The 19,078-nt window shown below is 41.4% G+C and overlaps 2 protein-coding genes across 7 annotated transcripts; both read left to right on the top strand.

The window, feature by feature from the left end:
- Nucleotides 1-268: 268 nt before the first annotated feature.
- On the top strand, nucleotides 269-8,237 carry acot9.1 (acyl-CoA thioesterase 9, tandem duplicate 1). Of its 2 annotated transcripts, XM_023396902.2 has the most exons (16): nucleotides 269-438; nucleotides 1,494-1,588; nucleotides 2,777-2,803; nucleotides 3,535-3,580; nucleotides 4,061-4,231; nucleotides 4,346-4,383; nucleotides 4,478-4,561; nucleotides 5,264-5,367; nucleotides 5,560-5,633; nucleotides 5,767-5,834; nucleotides 5,949-6,060; nucleotides 6,359-6,449; nucleotides 6,848-6,933; nucleotides 7,037-7,124; nucleotides 7,298-7,448; nucleotides 7,604-8,237. In XM_023396902.2, exons 1-16 carry the CDS (start codon nucleotides 425-427, stop codon nucleotides 7,657-7,659), a joined length of 1,305 nt encoding a protein of 434 aa, XP_023252670.1. In that variant the 5' UTR covers nucleotides 269-424; the 3' UTR covers nucleotides 7,660-8,237. The 2 variants fall into 2 exon arrangements, with proteins under 2 accessions (XP_023252670.1, XP_023252671.1); XM_023396903.2 differs by lacking the exon at nucleotides 2,777-2,803.
- Nucleotides 8,238-8,879: 642 nt separating this feature from the next.
- pdha1b (pyruvate dehydrogenase E1 subunit alpha 1b) lies at nucleotides 8,880-18,546 on the top strand. Of its 5 annotated transcripts, none has more exons than XM_023396899.2 (13): nucleotides 8,880-9,041; nucleotides 10,555-10,575; nucleotides 11,264-11,356; nucleotides 12,347-12,412; nucleotides 12,567-12,740; nucleotides 12,815-12,941; nucleotides 13,027-13,118; nucleotides 13,317-13,409; nucleotides 13,559-13,714; nucleotides 14,104-14,175; nucleotides 14,753-14,820; nucleotides 15,233-15,341; nucleotides 17,112-18,546. In XM_023396899.2, the coding sequence occupies exons 1-13, from the start codon at nucleotides 8,982-8,984 to the stop codon at nucleotides 17,274-17,276; spliced, it is 1,296 nt and encodes a 431-aa protein (XP_023252667.1). In that variant the 5' UTR covers nucleotides 8,880-8,981; the 3' UTR covers nucleotides 17,277-18,546. The 5 variants fall into 5 exon arrangements, with proteins under 5 accessions (XP_023252667.1, XP_023252664.1, XP_023252666.1 ...); XM_023396896.2 differs by having other exon boundaries at nucleotides 11,264-11,419; XM_023396898.2 differs by lacking the exon at nucleotides 10,555-10,575 and having other exon boundaries at nucleotides 8,881-9,041; nucleotides 11,264-11,419.
- The last annotated feature ends 532 nt before the right edge of the window (nucleotides 18,547-19,078 follow it).

Genomic DNA, 19,078 nt, shown 5'->3' with positions numbered 1-19,078 from the left:
TGGACACTGAGGCAGTCATATAATATGATGTTCTTCGTCACAGTTTAAAATACCAACATTAAATATATTATCCAATAATACAATGTATTACTAATGATATAACAATCTGAAATGACTGATAAGATAAGACACAGCCCAAACTCTCCAGAAGGTCTTATCAGTTCACCTTTACACACAGGGAGAAGTGCCTGACAGGCTGTACTCAGGGTCTAAAGACCCACTGCTCTGGAACGGAGCGTCTTACGTCATTAAGAGGTGGGCGTGGCCTGAAAGGCAATACGGAAGCCTCCTGTCCAGCTTCTTTTTGACCGCCTGGCACGACACCACTCTGAGGAGGGAAAACCAGTTGCTTTCTCCCTTTTAACCCGCTCACCTGATTTATTTGGACACCTGAAGCTGTAACTCTGTCACCCCGGACTCTACGATGCTCTCCCCGAGGTCAGTGCCGGTAAAAACGTGGTCAAAGTCATCGCTAACTGTTAGCATGCTTACAATGCAGCTAATTAAAGCCAGAAACAGTAAAGAGCTTCATGAGGTAGATGTGTCGGTGATTCTTGACCTTCAGTGGTGTTTAATGACTCATATGCTGCATGAATGAAGAAATCAGCTTCACCTGGAAACAGTAAGCCAGGCCCAAACAGGGTGGGGATCCATTGTATACACAGAGGGTGGTGCCATGTTCATACCACTGCTACAAAAAGTACTAGAAATACTTACTAATGCTCAGATAAAGATTAGCATTAAAGATTATATGAGGATTTTATCAAATATGTTATTCTTCATTGTTAAAAGTACCAACATTAACTAATAATATCCAATAATACAATGTATTGTTAATGATCTAACAATCTGAAATGACTGTTTTTGCATAATGATTAATTTTGCTTTTAAATCTTTAAGATAAAATAAGATTTACATTTTGTTGGTAAAACTGAATCCTGAAGCTCTTGTTATTTTATATAGATGTTATATATATAATATGCATGTGAAGTCTTATTGTACAGTTTGACTTGTAGGTGCAGCTCTCACATGAATGCACTGGAGTAAAAAGTAAAGTATCTGAAATTCAGTAAAGATAAAAGTTTCAAGTGACAAGTAAAATGAAATATTGTAATGAGTAATGAGTAAAAGCCACAGCTATGAGGTAATGTCACTATATTATATAAAACTGTCTGTACTGACTCTGCTCCGTCACTTTCCTCCTGTGTTAATAATGGAACAAGTTGGAGCAGATGCTTTTACAAACAAAGCTGCTGAAGAGAGATGAAGTGTCTGACAACAACATGGCAGCCAGCAGTGTGTGTGTGTGTGTGTGTGTGTGTCTGTCTGTCTGCCTGTCTGTGTGTGTGTTTGCTCAGCTGTTCATTCACTGTGGATTACAGACAGAACAGATGCTTTAAACCGCTATAATTAGAAGAGGAGGATGTATCTGTGCTTCTTGATCTTAATGTTATTTTGGGATTTTTTTTGTCATGTCCTCATGTGCGCTGCAGGTTCCTGCTGCTCCGGTCGGCTGCGTCCTTGACGACCAGGTCGCTCTGCGCTGGTGGGGTGTCGAAGCACGGCAGGGCGCCAGACATGGCTGATGGTAAGATTGAATCCATTCATCCTGACTTTTGAAATGACCTGCAGAGAAATACCTGCACATAATATCCTAAAGGAGTTTTTTAAATCGAAAACAACTGGACTAGGTTATTTGTCTGGGAAGACGTTTCACCTCTCATCCAAGAGGCTTCATCAGTTCATGTACGCATCTGACCAGGCTAGGACTGGTCCTACTTTCTGGTGTGGAGACCCAGGTATTTAACCTCTTGTGAGCGTTCACAAGGATGATGATGTCACTGACTCCCTTTTGTGCTCCAAGTGTCAACGACAGTCGTTTGCATGACTGTCGTTGGTGGAAAATTGGTTTCGACTTCGTTAGTTCTCTATTGTGTTATAACGACAGTCGTTGGAGTCACTCGCCACTTGTGAACAGTTGTTATTCTTTGAGGCTAGATTGTTGAGTCTCCTGGGAAGGGATGAAAGGGCAGCATTGTAAATTGGAGATAGGTGGTGTCTGAGACCTCCTCCCCTGTTGAGGGATGGTTTCTCTACTTTTACATAGATGGCCTCTTTTACTCCTCTTTTGAACGAGGTTCGAGCACTGAAGAAGTTGAAACCAATTTTCCACCAACGACATCTTCCCAGACAAATAACCTAGTCCAGTTGTTTTCGATTTAAAAAACTCCTTTAGGATACTATGACCAGGACAAATGAGAATATACACAGGCTTACCTGCACATAATCAGAATCTTTGCCTGTCGCCAGCGAAAAAGCTAAAAGAAGAAATGAGTGTGAAGCTGATCCTCCAGGGAAATGACTCCATACTGTTCAGAAATGTGTTTTAAATTTAAATGAAACAAGACACCAAACAATTAACTTAACTGTTTAAATATAGAATAACTGGAAATGAGACTTTATATACTTTACATGTCTGACCTCCTCATGACTAGTGACTGTTTGTTCTGTGATGTTTTGTTTTTGTAGAACTGGTGGATGTTGTTGTTTCCAGATCTGAAAACGTGTAGAATAAAGAAGAAAAAACATGTTAATCCCAAATTAATCAATTGCAAATGAGCAGCTTTATTGATTAGTCATTGATTGGTTATAATTCTGACATAATCACTTGCTGGATTTTGAGTGTTATTGTAACAAACACATCCTCACATGCACCCAGACTCATCCTCTGACCTTTCACCCTACAGATGATTTAATCATGTTTGTTTCTCCACAGGAAATCCACTCTTACACGTGTCAAATGGTGTGTGTTGGTAAAACCCAGACAAATCCTAACTACCTAGTAATTCTTTTCTAATTTGCTCTAGTTGCTCGTTAACTCTCCTTTTGCATGTTTCCCCCACCGACTTGTCATCCACTCTTTTACCTGAAGGGCACCTTGTTTCACATGCAGCTTCTTTTCCTGTGCACCCGTTCTGCTTCTCTGTAGGTCTGGATCTAATGCTCCCTCCGGCTGGATCTCTGTTCCTGCTCCACAGTAGAGCTAAACCCTCCCTGCAGCATTCGTAGGTGGCGTGTGTTAACTTCATCTCTTCCTCCGTCTGTGCCACTGAGCTTCAGTGTTTTGTTACAGCTGGTTACCATGTGATGGCCGCCTCCGTCCGACTGCTTCTCTTCTCTCTGTTGTTTTACGTCCGCTCACCGTTTGGGCCTCGATGTGCTGCAGCCTCCAGACAAACAGACAGAAGGTTTCACAGTTGAAGCTGATACCAGATCAGTGCACTAATTTAAATATGATGTGTGTGTGTGTGTGTGTGTGTGTGTGTGACTGCTGCACATAATCACAGTGCCAAACAGTATTTAGTGCCTGTGCCGCAAAATGCAAACAGTTTGTGTCTGAAGGCTGCAGCCGTGAACAGTCTCAGTGTCAGACTTCTGACTTCTGGAAGTTGTGGTGTTTTCACTGCACGTCCGTCACACAGAGAAAACACACACATACACACAAGTACTGACTGAGTCTTCTGTGTTTTTCAGTGCGGAACAGGCTGAGAGAAATCGTAGGAGCTTCCACCAACTGGAGGTACTGAACCAAAAAACAGCTGTTGTGTTTCGTTTGGTCTCATATTGTCATCACACTCAGTCTCCAGTCAAAACTCTCATTCGCTTTAGTTTTTATTCTGTTATTTCTATTTCTCTGTCTTTTTTCATGCATGTGTTTGTGTGTGTTGGTTTTTTCAGTATACACATGCATTTGTTGTATTATTGCTGGATGTAAAGTTGTGTGGCAAATAATACCAATTATACATCACAAACAAAATAATTCTAACAGGATTATGAATCTGAGCAGAAAGTATTTACACATGTCAGTAAGTGACCGGCTGCTGTACTTGGTGTTATTGACATATTTTACATCTGTGAGAATTTGTGGATATTTTTAGAGACTTACTCACTTTATTTCAGTTAAGAAAAGAGAAAAGGGGAAAAAATGAAATGGATATTTACCAGCAACAGATCCAGGAAGTTTCATATGTATTAATGTAGTTTGTAATGTCCTCCGCAGCGACCACAAGAACGCCATGGCAGAGCGAGTGCTGCTGTCGTCCATGTTGGCGAAGTCGCAAAACGACCTTCCAGCAAAGACGATGAAAGACAGTTACCTGGAGGTTCACCTGCCTCTGGGCTCCGAGCCACAGCTCAGAGAGAAGTACCTGACCTTCCACAACACCGTCAGGTATGAACACACACACACACACACACACACACACACTCCAGTACCAGTATGTGGTAACCAACCATAACAGAAGATTCTCGTCTCCCTCGGACTCACTTCTCTTCTTCTTTGCAGGTTTGGTCGTATCCTGGAGGACTTGGACAGTTTAGCAGGTATCACAGTTTACTTACAGAACTATCATTATACATAATTATACATCATTATACATCATTATACACATTATACATTTCTCATTTCTCTCCTCAGTTCTCATATCTTACTCTCACACCTACAACCCGGAGCTGAAGAGGTCTCCTCTGTCGATTGTCACCGCCCTGGTGGACAAAATAGGTAAGAGTCTCTCATGTGAAGTGAAGGATCACACCGCAGATGGTTTTCGTCTGGTCCTGAAAACCTTTATTCAGTCAGTTTGGCTCTTTGACGTCAGTAGAGTTGAACTGAATGATCTGCTGATTATTTTCTGATCTATAAAATGTCAGAAAACAGTGAAATAAAAGGCAAAGCGACGTCTTCAAACGTCTTGTTTCGTCCGACTAACATCTGAAACCCACAGATATTCAGTTTATTATAATGGAAGACAAAGAAAACCAGCAGATATTCTTAGACATTAAATATAAAATGCACAACAAGCACATTTCTGCCATTTTTGCTTTGAAAAATCAGACCCTAACGATTAATCAGTTGTCTGAATCGCTGCAGATGAATCTTCAGTTAATTAATTGTTTTGGCTCAAGATGTCAGCACCTCCTTCGACCTCCGACCTTTAGTGTTATGTGTCACTTCCTGTGGTTGATTTTAGTCCTGAAACTATCAGTCAATTAATCAATTAACAGTTTTAATTTTGTTTGACTCATCAGCAACTACATTAAACAGCTGGTTTTCTTTGTTTTACATCATTATGAAGTGAATATTTTGGGGGTTTTTGACTCTTGATTGGACAAAACTAGACATTTGAAGACGTCACCTCGGCCTCCGGGAAACACTGAAGAACGTTCCACCTTAATACTGATGTGTTTTTGTTTTGTTGTTCAGACATGAGGCAGCACATCATCTATCCCGACTGCGACATCAAGTTCACTGGTCATGTGACGTGGGTGGGAAAGACGTCTATTGAAGCCAAGATGCACATGTCACAGGTAGACACACACACCTGCACACACTCAGACACAGACAGTATTTATATTATATCCCGCCCAGACTGTTTGATTGACAGGTGACAGAAACCAGAACTCAACATCAAGAGAATCACAGATGCAGCAGATCAGCTCTTAGATATCTTCCTGAAATGAAACATAAACCATGAAGTAAAGCCCTGTGTCTTCCTGCAGTACCGAGATGGAGCTTATTCCCCGGTCCTGGATGCTACGTTTGTCATGGTGGCCCGGGACCCGGAGAACAAGAGGTGAGGACCCCGGCGGACGGACTGACGCTGGGATGGTGGATGGGGATTTACAGAATGAACAGAATGAACTGCAGGTGAGGGTCAGTGCCAGTGTGGGGAGTCTGTTTACACTCTCTCTTCCTGTTTGTTTCAGGGCAGCGTTTGTAAATCCTCTGAAGCCGGACGGACCAGAGGAGGAGAAAATCTTCCAGGAAGGAGAAGGTATGTTTGATTTCATCACCATGGTTAAGATGATAGTATTTTATCCTTTTAGATGATTATGACGTCTTCTCTCCCTCTTCTCTGTTTCCTGCATCGTGTGATCGTGTTTCCCAGCTAATAAATCTCGCCGTGTGGAGCTGAGCACGGCGTCGCTGCTGAAGGTTGCTCCTACAGATGAGGAGAGGAAGATCGTCCACAGCCTCTTCCTCAACACCCTGGATTCAAAGTACGGCTGAGAAATAATGAAATTATACATGCACTTGATAAGAGTTTAGTCGCACCAGATTCAACTTTCCCTTTTTATTTAAATTGAAGTTTGTTGATTTAAAGGTCAAAGACAAAGTTTGGGAACAAAATCCAGAAACATTATTTAACCCGAGCCACCGGTGACATCATCGGGTGGTCCGGCTCCCGTGGGTGTACATCAACAAAATATTTAAACGGCTCAAACAATAGGTGCTAAATTGTTATTGTAGGTTTTACGGTTCGTATATTCGACGGTGTGTTTGCGTCTCCTCCAACAGGACGGTGAGTTTCCGCAGCAGAGTTCTGCCTCCAAACTCAGCGTGGATGGAAGACGGCAAACTGAAAGGGCTGGAGATCTGCCACCCGCAGGTGAGAGGAGGCAACAGCTGGAAAACAGAATATAAAACATTAATGTTCATTGTTCATGTTCTTGCACTTTTTATTGTGGTTGTAGATTTCATTTTAAATGGATAAAATTGCCATTTTGGGAACATTATTTCACAATTTCAGCCTTAATTTTTTCAAGTTGAGGCTGAAATTGATTAATTAATCAGTTGAATGGGTGAAAAAAAAAAAAACTAACTATCTTGATAATCAATGAGTTGTTTCAATGATTTCTTTATGCAAACATTCTCTGGTTTCAGCCTTTAAATGTGACGGTTTGTTGCTTTTTTCTGTGTTTGTATTGTTTTAAACTGAATATGGTGATTGACAGTCGAAACAGTGAGTGGAGGTTAAATCCGTGTCTGTGTGTTTGATGTGACCAGGAGAGAAACATCTTCAACAGGATATTCGGAGGTTTCCTGATGAGGAAGGCGTACGAGCTGGGCTGGGCCAACGCCTGCTCCTACGGGTGAGAGATTCTGATCATGTGACCGCGTTCAGAGCAGAATCATTTACGTTTGTTTGGCGTGAAGTTTTAAACTGAGTCCCGTCCCCTGGTGTGTGTGCTGCAGAGGATGTCGACCAACTCTGGTGGCTGTTGATGACATCCTCTTCCAGAAGCCCGTGGACATCGGCTCCTTGCTGCTGCTCTCGTCACAGGTCTGTGTGTGTGTGTGTGTGTGTGTGTGTGTGTGTGTGTGTGTGTGTGTGTGTTCTGGTTCTAACTCAGGGTTAAGGTTAGTAAATTATAAATTGTAAATAGTTTGCATCTGTTTTTCAACTTGTGTGTGTGTGTGTGTGTGTGTGTGTGTGTGTGTGTGTGTGTTTCTCAGGTGTGTTACACGCAGGGGAAGTACATCCAGGTCAGAGTTCACAGCGAGGTGTTCGACCCGCTGACCCGCCAGCACAACACCACCAACGTCTTCCACTTCACCTTCGCTTCAGACCGCGACGTCCCCAACATCATCCCACAGACATATGGAGGTAGAGACACACACACACACACACACACACACACACACACACACACACACAACTTGTTAAATTATATAAATACAAATATAACAAAATTAAATAAATGCTGTGTTACTTTACTGTCTGAAACATTTGATGCTGGTGTTTTTGTGTTTGTCCGACAGAGTCGATGTTGTACCTGGACGGAAAGAGACACTTTAACCAAACTGTGGAGCACTGACAGATCAAATCTACTTCCTGCTAAAGCCATTCAGCGTCTGACCAATGAGGTCTAAGAGTGTGTGTGTGTGTGTGTGTGTGTGTGTGTGTGTGTGTGTGTGTGTGTGTGTGTGTGTGTGTGCCATTAGTATATCGTTTTATATCACGCTTTGCACATTATTCACATCCCACCTGGTGACATTTTGATTCCTGTTACATTGTTTGTTCTGGTGGTTTACGTTAACTGTTGTTTGGATCACTACAGCAGAAACAAAAAGACAGCTTCTATTTTATTTACTCAGCGTTTACAGCGTCTCTGCACTCACATTTTACAGAAGAAAACCAAACAAAGGTTTGGTTTCCTGTCCTTGTCGTAACCTCATGAATCTCTGGTTCACTGTGTGCATGACGCTACAATAAAATCTGTTACATTTTTATATTTTACTGTCGCTTACACGCAAAAACGCCTTTACTTTGTTTTTTGTTTGGAATGGGAAGCTTTATCCTGGATGTGTCTGACAGCTGCGAAAGGAACGATGGAGTCATTGTTTTTAGCCTTAAGTTACTCAAATGCAATAAATGAATTATTTATCCTGACTATACAGATGTGGTTGTTTCTTTTCTTTCTTTATGTTCTAATATAAGTGATTTTAGACCTATATCTATCTATCTATCTATCTATCTATCTATCTATCTATCTATCTATCTATCTATCTATCTAATCAAATAGAAGCAATAAATAAATGCAAATAAATAAATGTAGAAAAATAAATTCATGAATATAAAATGTGGAAATAGATAAATACAGACATAAATAAATATGTGTAGGAATAAATATATAAATACATTTGTAACAAATGTAGAAATAAAAATGTAAATTTAGGTTAATCTAACTTAATTATACAGCACAGCCAAGTGCCATACACACAGATGCAAATTTTCAGATGCCACACTTTTATGTTTTTTTAAAGAAATTGAAACTTTTCATTAAAATAATTGAATACTTTGTTGAAAAAACAAGCCTATATTCTCTATTTGGCCCTGCAAAATTTACAGTTTGTTCCTTTAATTAGTATCATCCCGCTTATTCACAGCTTATATCATTTTTTGTTGTCTTTAATTATATATTTCTATATTTACAGTGATTTTAATGCAGCTTTTTTTTGTTTTAAGAAGCGAAGGTTTATTTGCAGGCATCTATAAAAGCCTCGCGGAACCAATGCTCTGCTCGGCCAGTTTTCACCGAGCGCATTTCCGGGACGGACACTAACAAAGTATTTAGCAGCTCACCGCGCCTTAGAGCCGTTAATTAATCCCTTCAGAGGCCGGTCGCAGCTCAGTAGCATGCAAAATATGTTAACCATCATCTCCAACGCTCTTTGTCGGATCACTGGCAGGAATGTGGTGAGTGGTCCCGGGTTAACGTCGAGCTGGAGGCCGTTTGTGAGCCGAGCCGGTCCATGCTAACCGCTAGTTAGCCTGGAAACGTTCGGCCTGGGACTGACCTTGTGAGCGGCTAACGTTAGCATGTTCCCTGGCTGGTTTAACTCTTGCTATAAAGTTGCTTAAGAAATATTTTGACGGGATCTATAATGTTCGAGCACGCGTATGATTGATTGGTTTGACGGTAAAACGCAGCTTGTGCACGAGTAGAAGATGTGGAAATGCGGGAACGGCCATTTTAATTTTTAGATTTCTGTCTTTAATCTTAATTTTGTTTTTTTTTGTTGTCTCTGGTTGTGGTGGTTTGCCTTCCTCAAGCAGAAAAAGAGCTTTCACTGCTGGAGATGCACTGATTTGATCAATATTGGCCGATATCAGCTTTAAAATGCACCGAAGCATCAATAAAGTGACTATTTTTTGTTCTGCTACTAACAAGGTTAAACTTGGCTTCCACTTGTTATATCACTTTAAATCATTAAACAGGCACTAGATTTAATATTAGGAACTTTAATACTTTTTAACAATAACATTTTGGTGATTTTTTTTTTTTTAAGTGAAAAATATCTATTAACATTGATTAATTGAATGTTTATCTTTAACATAGTCCAAAATGCTCTGTAATCAACTTGTTGCCAATCATTTAAAATATTTTTTTAATTTTAATAATTTTTAATAAATAATAATTTAGTTTATTGACTGGATGTTTCAGCTCTAGAGTATGGGAACATCCTTTTACATAAGCACAGTATCCACAGACACAAGGGCCTTGAGGAGAGCTGGTTTTGTTATCTCAGCTGATCCCATGCTTCCATGACAAACAGTTCTACATTAATTTAAGTGGAGAAAACGGAGTGAAGCGGAATGCCATTTTTACCTTGTTGATATTTTTACTATTTCCCGGACTGAATTTTTCTTCTTGTAGTAGAACAGAGTAACAATGAACAGTGTAAAAGCTACACACTGCTGCATGCTCAGCGAGACAATCACATGTCAGTCGATCAGCAGCTATAAGTGGATAAATGACGGATATTGGTTTCGGTAAAAACACATCAGTGCATCCATATTCTCTATGCTTGATATAGTATAGTTGCTTCAGTAGTAGAAGTCATAGCACTGGTAGCAGCATGTGGTGTCGGTGACAACAGGGTCTCCACAGGCATGTTTATTAAAATAATTCTAAATCCTGTGCGTGATTTCTTTCAGGCAGGTTTATGCCTGATTTTTACAAACAAACCATGTTTTTCGTTATTGAGACATTTCAGAGTCGAGACACTTGATTTCCAGGTGACTGTAGGAACCCTGTTGTTCTTCGGCTTCGTGTTGAACTAGCTGTCACTTTTTCCCTCCTGCCTCCTCTCCCTGTTTGTTCACTCTCGTGCACACACACACACACACACACACACACTCACAACAATCCCTGTTCATTTCTTGCTTCTCTCCCTCCTCTCCCCCTTTCCCCTCGCCTGAACCCTAGGGAGCCCAAACAGTGTCTGAGGTAAGCAGCTCGTCACTCTGCTGATGTTTGTCTGTAGGCCCGGTCCTACGCCTCCTCCCCTCTGCAGTGATGTTGTTTCCTTAGGAGCTTTTCTAATGTGCTTCTAAACCAGAAAAACTGCTACAGCTAAAATAAATCACCATAAATATCAAAAATGATTTTCCCCATCTGTACAGCTCATTCTCATTTTTAAGTTTTAGGTTTAAATTTCATTTAAAGTTCCCATTCCCAACATGAATCTTGTCCTTTTATTTTCATTTTCTTTATGTATTGAATTTATAAATATAATCACCTATAACTCAGTGGTAGCACGGTTCAACCTTGTTACCTGCTTAAAAACTTACCCCAGTTTGAGTTCCTCAAACATGATTTTTTTTATCATGAATTGATTACTGATCCGTCATTTTCGCATTAATCTGATAGAAAATGACGTCACTCTGAAGGTAAATGTTTTAAAATGTTGTGCCAGTCCTGAAGTATCAGCTGAAGTGTAGACACTGTTGGGCCGGCGCACAGTCTCCATGTTTTCCCTCCATGTTTTAGTCTCCAGAAGACAGAAGTCATCATGTCTGTGTCCATTGTTTTCACCTGTAGACGTCTCGTCTTCCTGTAGCCTCTGTAGAGCTGCTCTGGCTTTGCTGTGCTGTGCTGTGCTCTGGTCTGATTGGTTGGCTCCTGTGTTCCCCAGTTGCTGATTGACCTGTCAGAGTACGTCAATCTAACCTCACCGGCGGCGCCTGCCTTGGCAACGACCCAGCGACAACCACCTAAACCACCACCAGTCAGTACTAGAGCATCTGTGGCACAGTTAGTTAGCTCCCAGAACGACGCGCTAGACTCTCCAGTAAGAACACGAGTAGCATCCTCCATGTTTGCCTGTCACTAACGGGGCTGGGAAACAATCTGAATTAAAGGAAAATAACATGTTAAAGAAGCAGTTAGTGGTGATGTCCTTCTATTTCTGGGTAACTGGGTCCTTGTCCCCTCCTTTTCTTTTTCTTCTCCTGAAAAATATATTTAATTACTAACTGAAGATGGAGGTTGAACACCCACATTTCACAGATCAACTGTAAAACCAGGGCTGCAACTAACAATCACCTTCATGTCTCTTGTGAATCGGTCTTTTATTTTTCATTAATCGATTAACTGTTTAATAATAATAAATCATCTGTAGAAGTAGGAAATCAGCTCAAGTAACATGTCAGACGTGTCAGGAGGAAATAAATGGATCCATAACATGTTAGATCAGGTTTTGAGCTCATGAACACCCGTTGTGTTCAGAGTATTCACATAACATTTGTTATTTAACACTGAAAACTGTCTTGTGTTTAAACATGCATGTGGTTACATCATTAACAGAGAATAGTGAAAAGAAATGCCTCATATCTGGCAAATACTTTGGTGAATCATCTCCCTTTTATATAACAGCACATTAGCAGTAATGTTGACCAGTGGTTAGAGGAGGAAACGAGCTGCTGTTACTCTCCCTCCCCGTCACTGACCTCCACATTTCACCGCTGTAGTTGCAGTCTAGTCCAGCTTGAACCACCAGAACCGAACCTGATCCCCAGCCTCTCTGCACCCACTAACCCTGCAGCTGCTGCGAAGAGGAGGGCAGGCCTCACGCTGTCTGTGTGGAAGACTGTGTGCTTGTCGTCATGATGATGATGATGATGATGATGATGATGATGCTGATGCTGCTGCTGCAGTGATTTTATTTTAACCACCGGGGAGCTTGAATAAATGTTCAGTGTGTCCTCTTGTCTGCCAGGGCACCAGAGTCGTGGTCTCCCGCTCCTTCGCTGACTTCACCCCTCAGGCGACCTTTGACATCAAGGTAAGTTCAAACAAAGATCACACAGAGTGTTTTTAATGCAGATTTTGAAGTTTGAACCTGCAGAAGCTGCAAGTCCATGTTCACCTGTTTTTCTGTTTAAAATAAAAGAATTGCTCTATATTTATATTTTTTTCCGCACTGTCCTGGTCAACAGAAATGCGACATGCACCGTCTGGAGGACGGTCCTCCTCTGAAGGCGGAGCTGACTCGGGATCAGGGCTTGCAGTACTACCGCACCATGCAGACTGTGAGGCGCATGGAGCTCAAAGCCGATCAGCTGTACAAACAGAAGATCATCCGAGGCTTCTGTCACCTGTATGATGGACAGGTACGAACACGCTCGCACAGATTACATTTCTGAATAAATGAATGAGATGTGATGAGGTTTGTCTCCACCCACAGGAAGCGTGTGCTGCAGGTATCGAGGCAGCCATCACCCCCTCTGATCACCTGATCACGGCGTACCGCGCCCACGGATACACGTTCACCCGCGGCGTGTCCATCAAAGAGATCCTGGCGGAGCTCACAGGTGAGGGAGGGGCCACAGACTCACACCTTTACAGGCCTGCAGCGGTTCTGGGTTCATCCCTTCACTTTTCTATGTGCCTCCTCAGGTCGTAAAGGGGGCGTGGCCAAAGGCAAAGGAGGTTCAATGCACATGTACGCCCCTCATTTCTATGGAGGCAACGGCATTGTGGGAGCACAGGTACACACACACATGCACACACACACACAGAAGTAATGTCTACAGAAAAGAATATAACTTTATTGTCAGACATGACAGTTCGTTATTGATTAGATATTGATTGGTCCTGTCATTAATTCTCTCTTGATTTGTATGAAAGCTCAATATGATGAACATAGTTCTCCAGTTCTAAGTTTTCTCTGCTGGTAAATTACCCAGGTTCCTCTGGGAGCAGGTATCGCTCTGGCCTGTCTGTACCAAGGCAACAATCAGATCTGTGTCACGCTCTACGGAGACGGAGCAGCCAATCAGGTAAGACGTAGAAAAAACCTCCTGACCGGAGAGATGCAGCTTTAAATTCACAAACTGTCTTTATTACTTTAGCTCCTAAATATGAATTCCTGACATGTTAATATGGATACATTGCTCAACTGGACCCCTGTCCTCTCTGGATCAATCAGGGTCAGATCTTTGAGTCTTTCAACATGGCCGCCTTGTGGAAGCTGCCGTGTATTTTCATCTGCGAGAACAACAAGTACGGCATGGGGACGTCGGTGGAGAGAGCTTCAGCCAGCACCGACTACTACAAGAGAGGAGACTACATCCCAGGAATCAGAGTGAGACACAAACGCACCACCACAGACACATGAGGCTGCAGATGCTCCTCACTTTGATTTAGGCAGCTCTGTAGTTAAAGAGATCTCACTGTGATCCTGGACTTTGATGATGTCAGATGTGGTTAAACACGGCGGTCTTGGGCCGCAGCTGCAGTGTGTCTGTGGGCCGTACGCTGCAGCTGGCCTGTGTGGACCCAGACTATAACAGGAGGCTGATGATCCGTCCTGGCAGTTGCAGGTGTGAGCATGCATACAGCTGTCTGATGCTCATGTATGATACTGCGCACAAACCACTCGCAGGAAAACCTGTGAACCGAGACTGCTCATTTGTTTGTCTTTTTTTTTTTTTTCAACACTTCCTTATTGTCTTGTGTGTTTCCTCTTCGTAGGTGGATGGGATGGATGTCCTGTGTGTCAGAGAGGCCACCAAATTCGCTGCAGATCACTGCAGATCAGGAAAGGTGAGGAGAACGTCCAGGGTTAAAATGTGTGATGGGTTTACAGTTTCCCCCTTTTTCTCTGTCTCTACAGTCTCACCAGAAAATCTCCCAGAATCCTCTTCACAGCTCCGTCCCCACATCATCCTCCTATTATCACTTCACTGTTTCATGTTGAAGCTAGACAACACGTCCTGAATCTGCTCGACATTTATTTCTTTTCTTTTCCCTGCAGTATCACAGCTCCCATCATTAATCCTCATTATATTCTAGGGCTGCACGATAAGCAAAAAAACCTTCATATTCTGATTATTTTGGCAGATATCAGGATTTCAGTTCGACTGGTTGTTTTCTGTTCTTGTACCAAACACACATATTCCTTTTACATCGGTTTTCAATCATTTTCAGATTAATTGTGCAGCTTCGCCTGTAACAGACCCATAATTTTAGACATTGTTCACGATGTAGCTCCAATTCTAAGAGAATTATTTACAGATTTTATCCAGTGCACACAGATGTGAGACAGCTGTGAGGGGTTATGAGGGTCCACAGCAGAGTGTGTGTATGTGTATGTGTGGAATGACCTGTTGTGTGTTTTCAGGGTCCCATTATAATGGAGCTGCAGACCTACCGTTACCATGGGCACAGCATGAGTGACCCCGGGGTCAGGTGAGCTATCTTTAACACTGTGACTTGATTCTGTTATTTCTTCTCTTTAATTTAGTCTCTGCTTCACCTTCATCCACACAGTCATTTCCTCCCTTTTCTCCTGTTATTAACTAATTACTCGTCCGTCCCTGAGTGACCAGGTGAGAAAGGTTTTCTCTCACAAAAGACTCAGAGGTTTTGTATGAATCAGCAGACAAGGTGACGTCACTGGAAAATCTAAGTAAACTAATGAAATTAACTGTTTGTGAATCTTTTTCGTTCTCAAATTTCTAACGGCTCATATTATCGCTCATCAGGTGTCATCAGTCACCTGTAACACATAGCTTGCTTCCTTCCTGTTAATGATGATGTTTCTAAAGTGGAAAAAGCTGCGTTGGTTTATTTATTCAAAGTGTCATGTGACCTCCTGCAGCTACCGCACTCGTGAGGAGATCCAGGAGGTTCGCAGTAAGAGCGACCCCATCTCCTTGCTGAAGGAGCGCATGCTCACCAACAACATGGCGTCTGTGGAGGAGTTCAAGGTGAGTCCAGTCAGACTACAGTCCACATGACGAGAGCGAGCAGATCCAAACATCACTCCACGATGACAGAACCTCAGTATCAAACATCTGTTCTTCTTCATGACACTGCTCTGGTTGATGTTGCACCTCTGACATTTACAGCATAAATATTAAATCATAGTTTCATCAATAACTTTCAAAGTAATAGTTTTAATCTGTTTATATTAATTGTGTTACTGCTTCAGCTCAGTTTGTTTTTCACCGTCCTCTGAGCTCCACAGAGACGTGCAGTAGATTTTGCACAAACACATTGGGCACTTGACAACCCACAAATACCACAAGTGTTGGTATCGACACAGGCCGCCTGAACTCTGACCCTGATACGATTAAACCACTGGTGCTCATGCTGACGGGAAATGGAAACTTACTAGTGCGACGTTTGACTAGAAAGAAGAATACAACATTCATCGTGTAGCTGCACACTTGGATCACTCTGGGACTTCACTGTTAACAAGATGCATTAAGTTCCAGCTTACACTCGTGGAAACTGTCCCTTTTGTCATTTCTCGTTTTAAAAAGAAATAGAAAAGAAAAATTCCCCGTCAGAATTTCTTGAGAAGATCTGTGGAGGATGTTGACACAGCAGGAGATATTCTTAGAAGAAACTCCAACATGATGTAAATGGAAATGCTGAACCACAGAGGCACCTACACATTTATATGAACTCATATCTGACCTCGCATCGTTTCTCTTTTGGCTCGAATCGTTATCTGAATGATAAACGGGCAGAACTCAGCAAACAAAAGAAGAACATCTCTGATCTGACGCCGGTCGTGTTTTATTCCACTGACGAGGGAGAAATTTAAAACCAGTGTGCTTCAGATGGTGTGTGTGTGTGTGTGTGAAAAGGTTCTGTTACCTGAAGGGATATTTGACATGATTCAGACGGAGCAGATGTCTGAGGATTCATCGTTGGCTGCTTTTGGTTTATTGACTTTAGTAAAACATAAATACAGGTGAACTTATCAAATAAAAACATTAGATTCAAACATTAATCTCTCTTATATAAAACAATTCTATCAGCACATGAATTAAGTCTCTAAACAATAAACTCATGTTCCTTCATTTTAGCCAAAAACGCAACATGAAGATTTTCTTACTTTCTTCTGTAAATTAAAACCAGCTGAGTTAATGCTCAAATGTTTCACTAACGAAATCTGTCCGAGCTAAAAACCGTCACTGACGTTCAGTTGAACACCTGATGGTCACATGTCTGAAATAACTGGATGATCCAGTTATTCCAGTGTCATCAGGAAAGTGTGTTAACAGTTTAATGTCGTCTGTCACCTACAGTGTGAGAATGTATTGATCCTTCACTCCAGTAACCAGCACCAGTGCAGTTTTGGGAGAAATGTAAATTCATGTGTTTGACAAGTTATTAAATATGTTTGATACTGAACGTGTCAGTAAAACGTTCAGACACCTGAACATGTGATCCTGCAGCTTTATGGTTCTGTTCAGACTCTCAGCTCTTTGTTAAAGTCAGAAAGATCCTGGTTTGGTTTATTACAGGAAAAAGTTCAATGACTTCAGACAGTATTTATTTACATTGAACCAAAACCAAATCAAAACAGCTTCTGGTGCTTAAACCACAGACAGGACACGGACACGGCAACGTCTCCTCAGTTTCAAACAATAAAAACTCCGTCTGGTTCAGATCAGGTTTTCATTTAAAAATAAATAAATAAATGAGCCGTCAGTGTTTTTTAATACAAATTTCTCTCCTGTCAGGAAATTGACATCGAGATCCGAAAGCAGGTGGAGGACGCGGCTCAGTTTGCCACATCAGATCCAGAGCCGCCGCTGGAGGAGCTGTGCAACCACATCTTCTCCAACAGCCCGCCGCTGGAGGTCCGCGGGACGCACCCCTGGGCCAAACTCAAGTCCATCAGCTAGACTCGCACCTCACACACCCAAAGAATAACGTGTACACACCGACCTTCTAACCTTCAGTACTAAACACGGCCCTTTCACTGCTCCACAAATATCCAGAAACGATCAGCACCTCCTCCCTCGACTTGAGAGCTCAGCATTCCTGCACCTTAATGGGACTCAGCTTTGACCTGAAACCTGTCAGTGTTATTTATTTATAGTTTTATATAGAAATATTTAAGATTTATTCCTCGTCTGTATGTTTGTTCTGCTCTGTGCTGCCGTATATCTGACCAGTCGGTGTTGTATTTCATCATCAAGCCGGAGACTGTTTGAAAATGAGAAGATGAGCCATTCCTCTGAGCGCGCTGTCTGTACTTAAAAGGTTTTATTTACAGCAGGGCTGCACAATATACGCACAAAGGTTAAGTTTCACATTTTAAACTTTCTTTTCCCATTGTGACATGTCTGATATGAATTACCTCCATGTTTATCCAGCGTTCTGCAGGTGTTTTTTAAGCTTTTAAAAGTGCGGGAAAGTGGGATGAATACGTGCAGAAGGTGTTTGAAACACTTTCCAACTGTGGGAAATTCAATTATAAGGTTACAGTTTTTTTTAAAGCAATCAATCACTTGCTGAGTGTTGTGACTTTCTTCAGACCTCTTTGCTTTTGTGAAAACATTTTTAAAAACGCTACAGAGCAAGATGAGCTATGACTTTAAAGGTCTGTGTGTGTGTGTGTTTATGGAGTTAAAGGAATTAACCATGTGATGTGAGTTTTAAGATGATGCTGAGCAGAGCTGTCCGCCAATATTTTAACAGGAGATCACTACCCTAAGATAAATATTGTGCCGTCAGCTGATGCTTTTATTCAGAGCGGTTACAGTGGCAAAGCAGGAAACTACTGACCCGACCCTTCAAACATGAACCAGCTGCTTCACTTCACACAAACAACCCAGAGTGATCTCTACATGTGAGACAGATGTTTAAACCTCAGACTCCAGTTGTTGCATTAAAAGATGGAAGAAGCTCATGTTTGAAGAATAGATGCACTCCCAATATAGTTTTAGTTTTTTACAGTTTTCAGGACTTGAATTTAAGGAGAATTAAGTCTCTGCTACATGTAAAGATGCACTTCAAGCTGTGTTACACTTATTTCCTGCTCCTATTTTCAGACTCTGACCGTGAGCTTGTACAGATATGAAGCTTTACTTGACTCTTTGTGTGTATGTTGAGCTGAAAGACTGTTTGGCTTTAAAATAAATACAGAAATAAATTGGGAGATAAAACGTTTGTTTCTTGTGTCTGTATTTTTTTTTAAGTCTCACCAGAAGTTGAGTTTCTTAGCAAATATAAAATGAGCACAAAAAGATATGATTAAGTTGTCGGAGACCTCACAGCTGACAGTGAGACGCTTTTAATTTTTAAAAGAAGCTATTTGGATATGAAGCAGTATGATTTTGGTGATAATATTACCAACCATTTAATCAAAAATTTAACTTAAAATGTGTAAAAAAAATAAATAAATAAAGAAAATTGACATTGAACCATGTGAGTTTTGTTTTCCTCCTCCTTCCACTGTGTGTCACCACCAGACTTTAGATTCAGCTTTATTTATTTATCTGCTGTCATGGAAACCAAACGGCACAGTGAGGAACAGCAGGTTGATCTAATGGGAAGTTTTATTACTATAATCCTTTATGGGCAGTTAATGAAAATCTTCCCCTTCAGTTGTCACACAGTGATGCACTAACACATAATGTGCTCATCTGCCTGGTCATTTTATGTCTCTTTATTTAATTATGTGTCTCTTTGTGGTAATTGT

The sequence above is a fragment of the Seriola lalandi genome, unplaced genomic scaffold, assembly GCF_002814215.2.
Source record: "Seriola lalandi dorsalis isolate HSWRI2012SDOR001 ecotype SW California unplaced genomic scaffold, Sedor1 jcf7180002054984, whole genome shotgun sequence".
Lineage (NCBI taxonomy): Eukaryota > Metazoa > Chordata > Actinopteri > Carangiformes > Carangidae > Seriola > Seriola lalandi.
This window is presented reverse-complemented; position numbering and strand designations above follow the sequence as displayed.

Coding starts and splice junctions, on each gene's coding strand:
- acot9.1 (XM_023396902.2), top strand. Junction 5,368..5,559: donor CCAAGATGCACATGTCACAG/GTAGACACACAC, acceptor GTCTTCCTGCAG/TACCGAGATGGAGCTTATTC. Junction 7,449..7,603: donor CATCCCACAGACATATGGAG/GTAGAGACACAC, acceptor TTTGTCCGACAG/AGTCGATGTTGTACCTGGAC.
- pdha1b (XM_023396896.2), top strand. CDS start 8,982: ATGCAAAATATGTTAACCATCATCTCCAACGCTCTTTGTCGGATCACT. Junction 12,741..12,814: donor GTCACCTGTATGATGGACAG/GTACGAACACGC, acceptor CTCCACCCACAG/GAAGCGTGTGCTGCAGGTAT. Junction 15,342..17,111: donor CGTCTGTGGAGGAGTTCAAG/GTGAGTCCAGTC, acceptor CTCTCCTGTCAG/GAAATTGACATCGAGATCCG.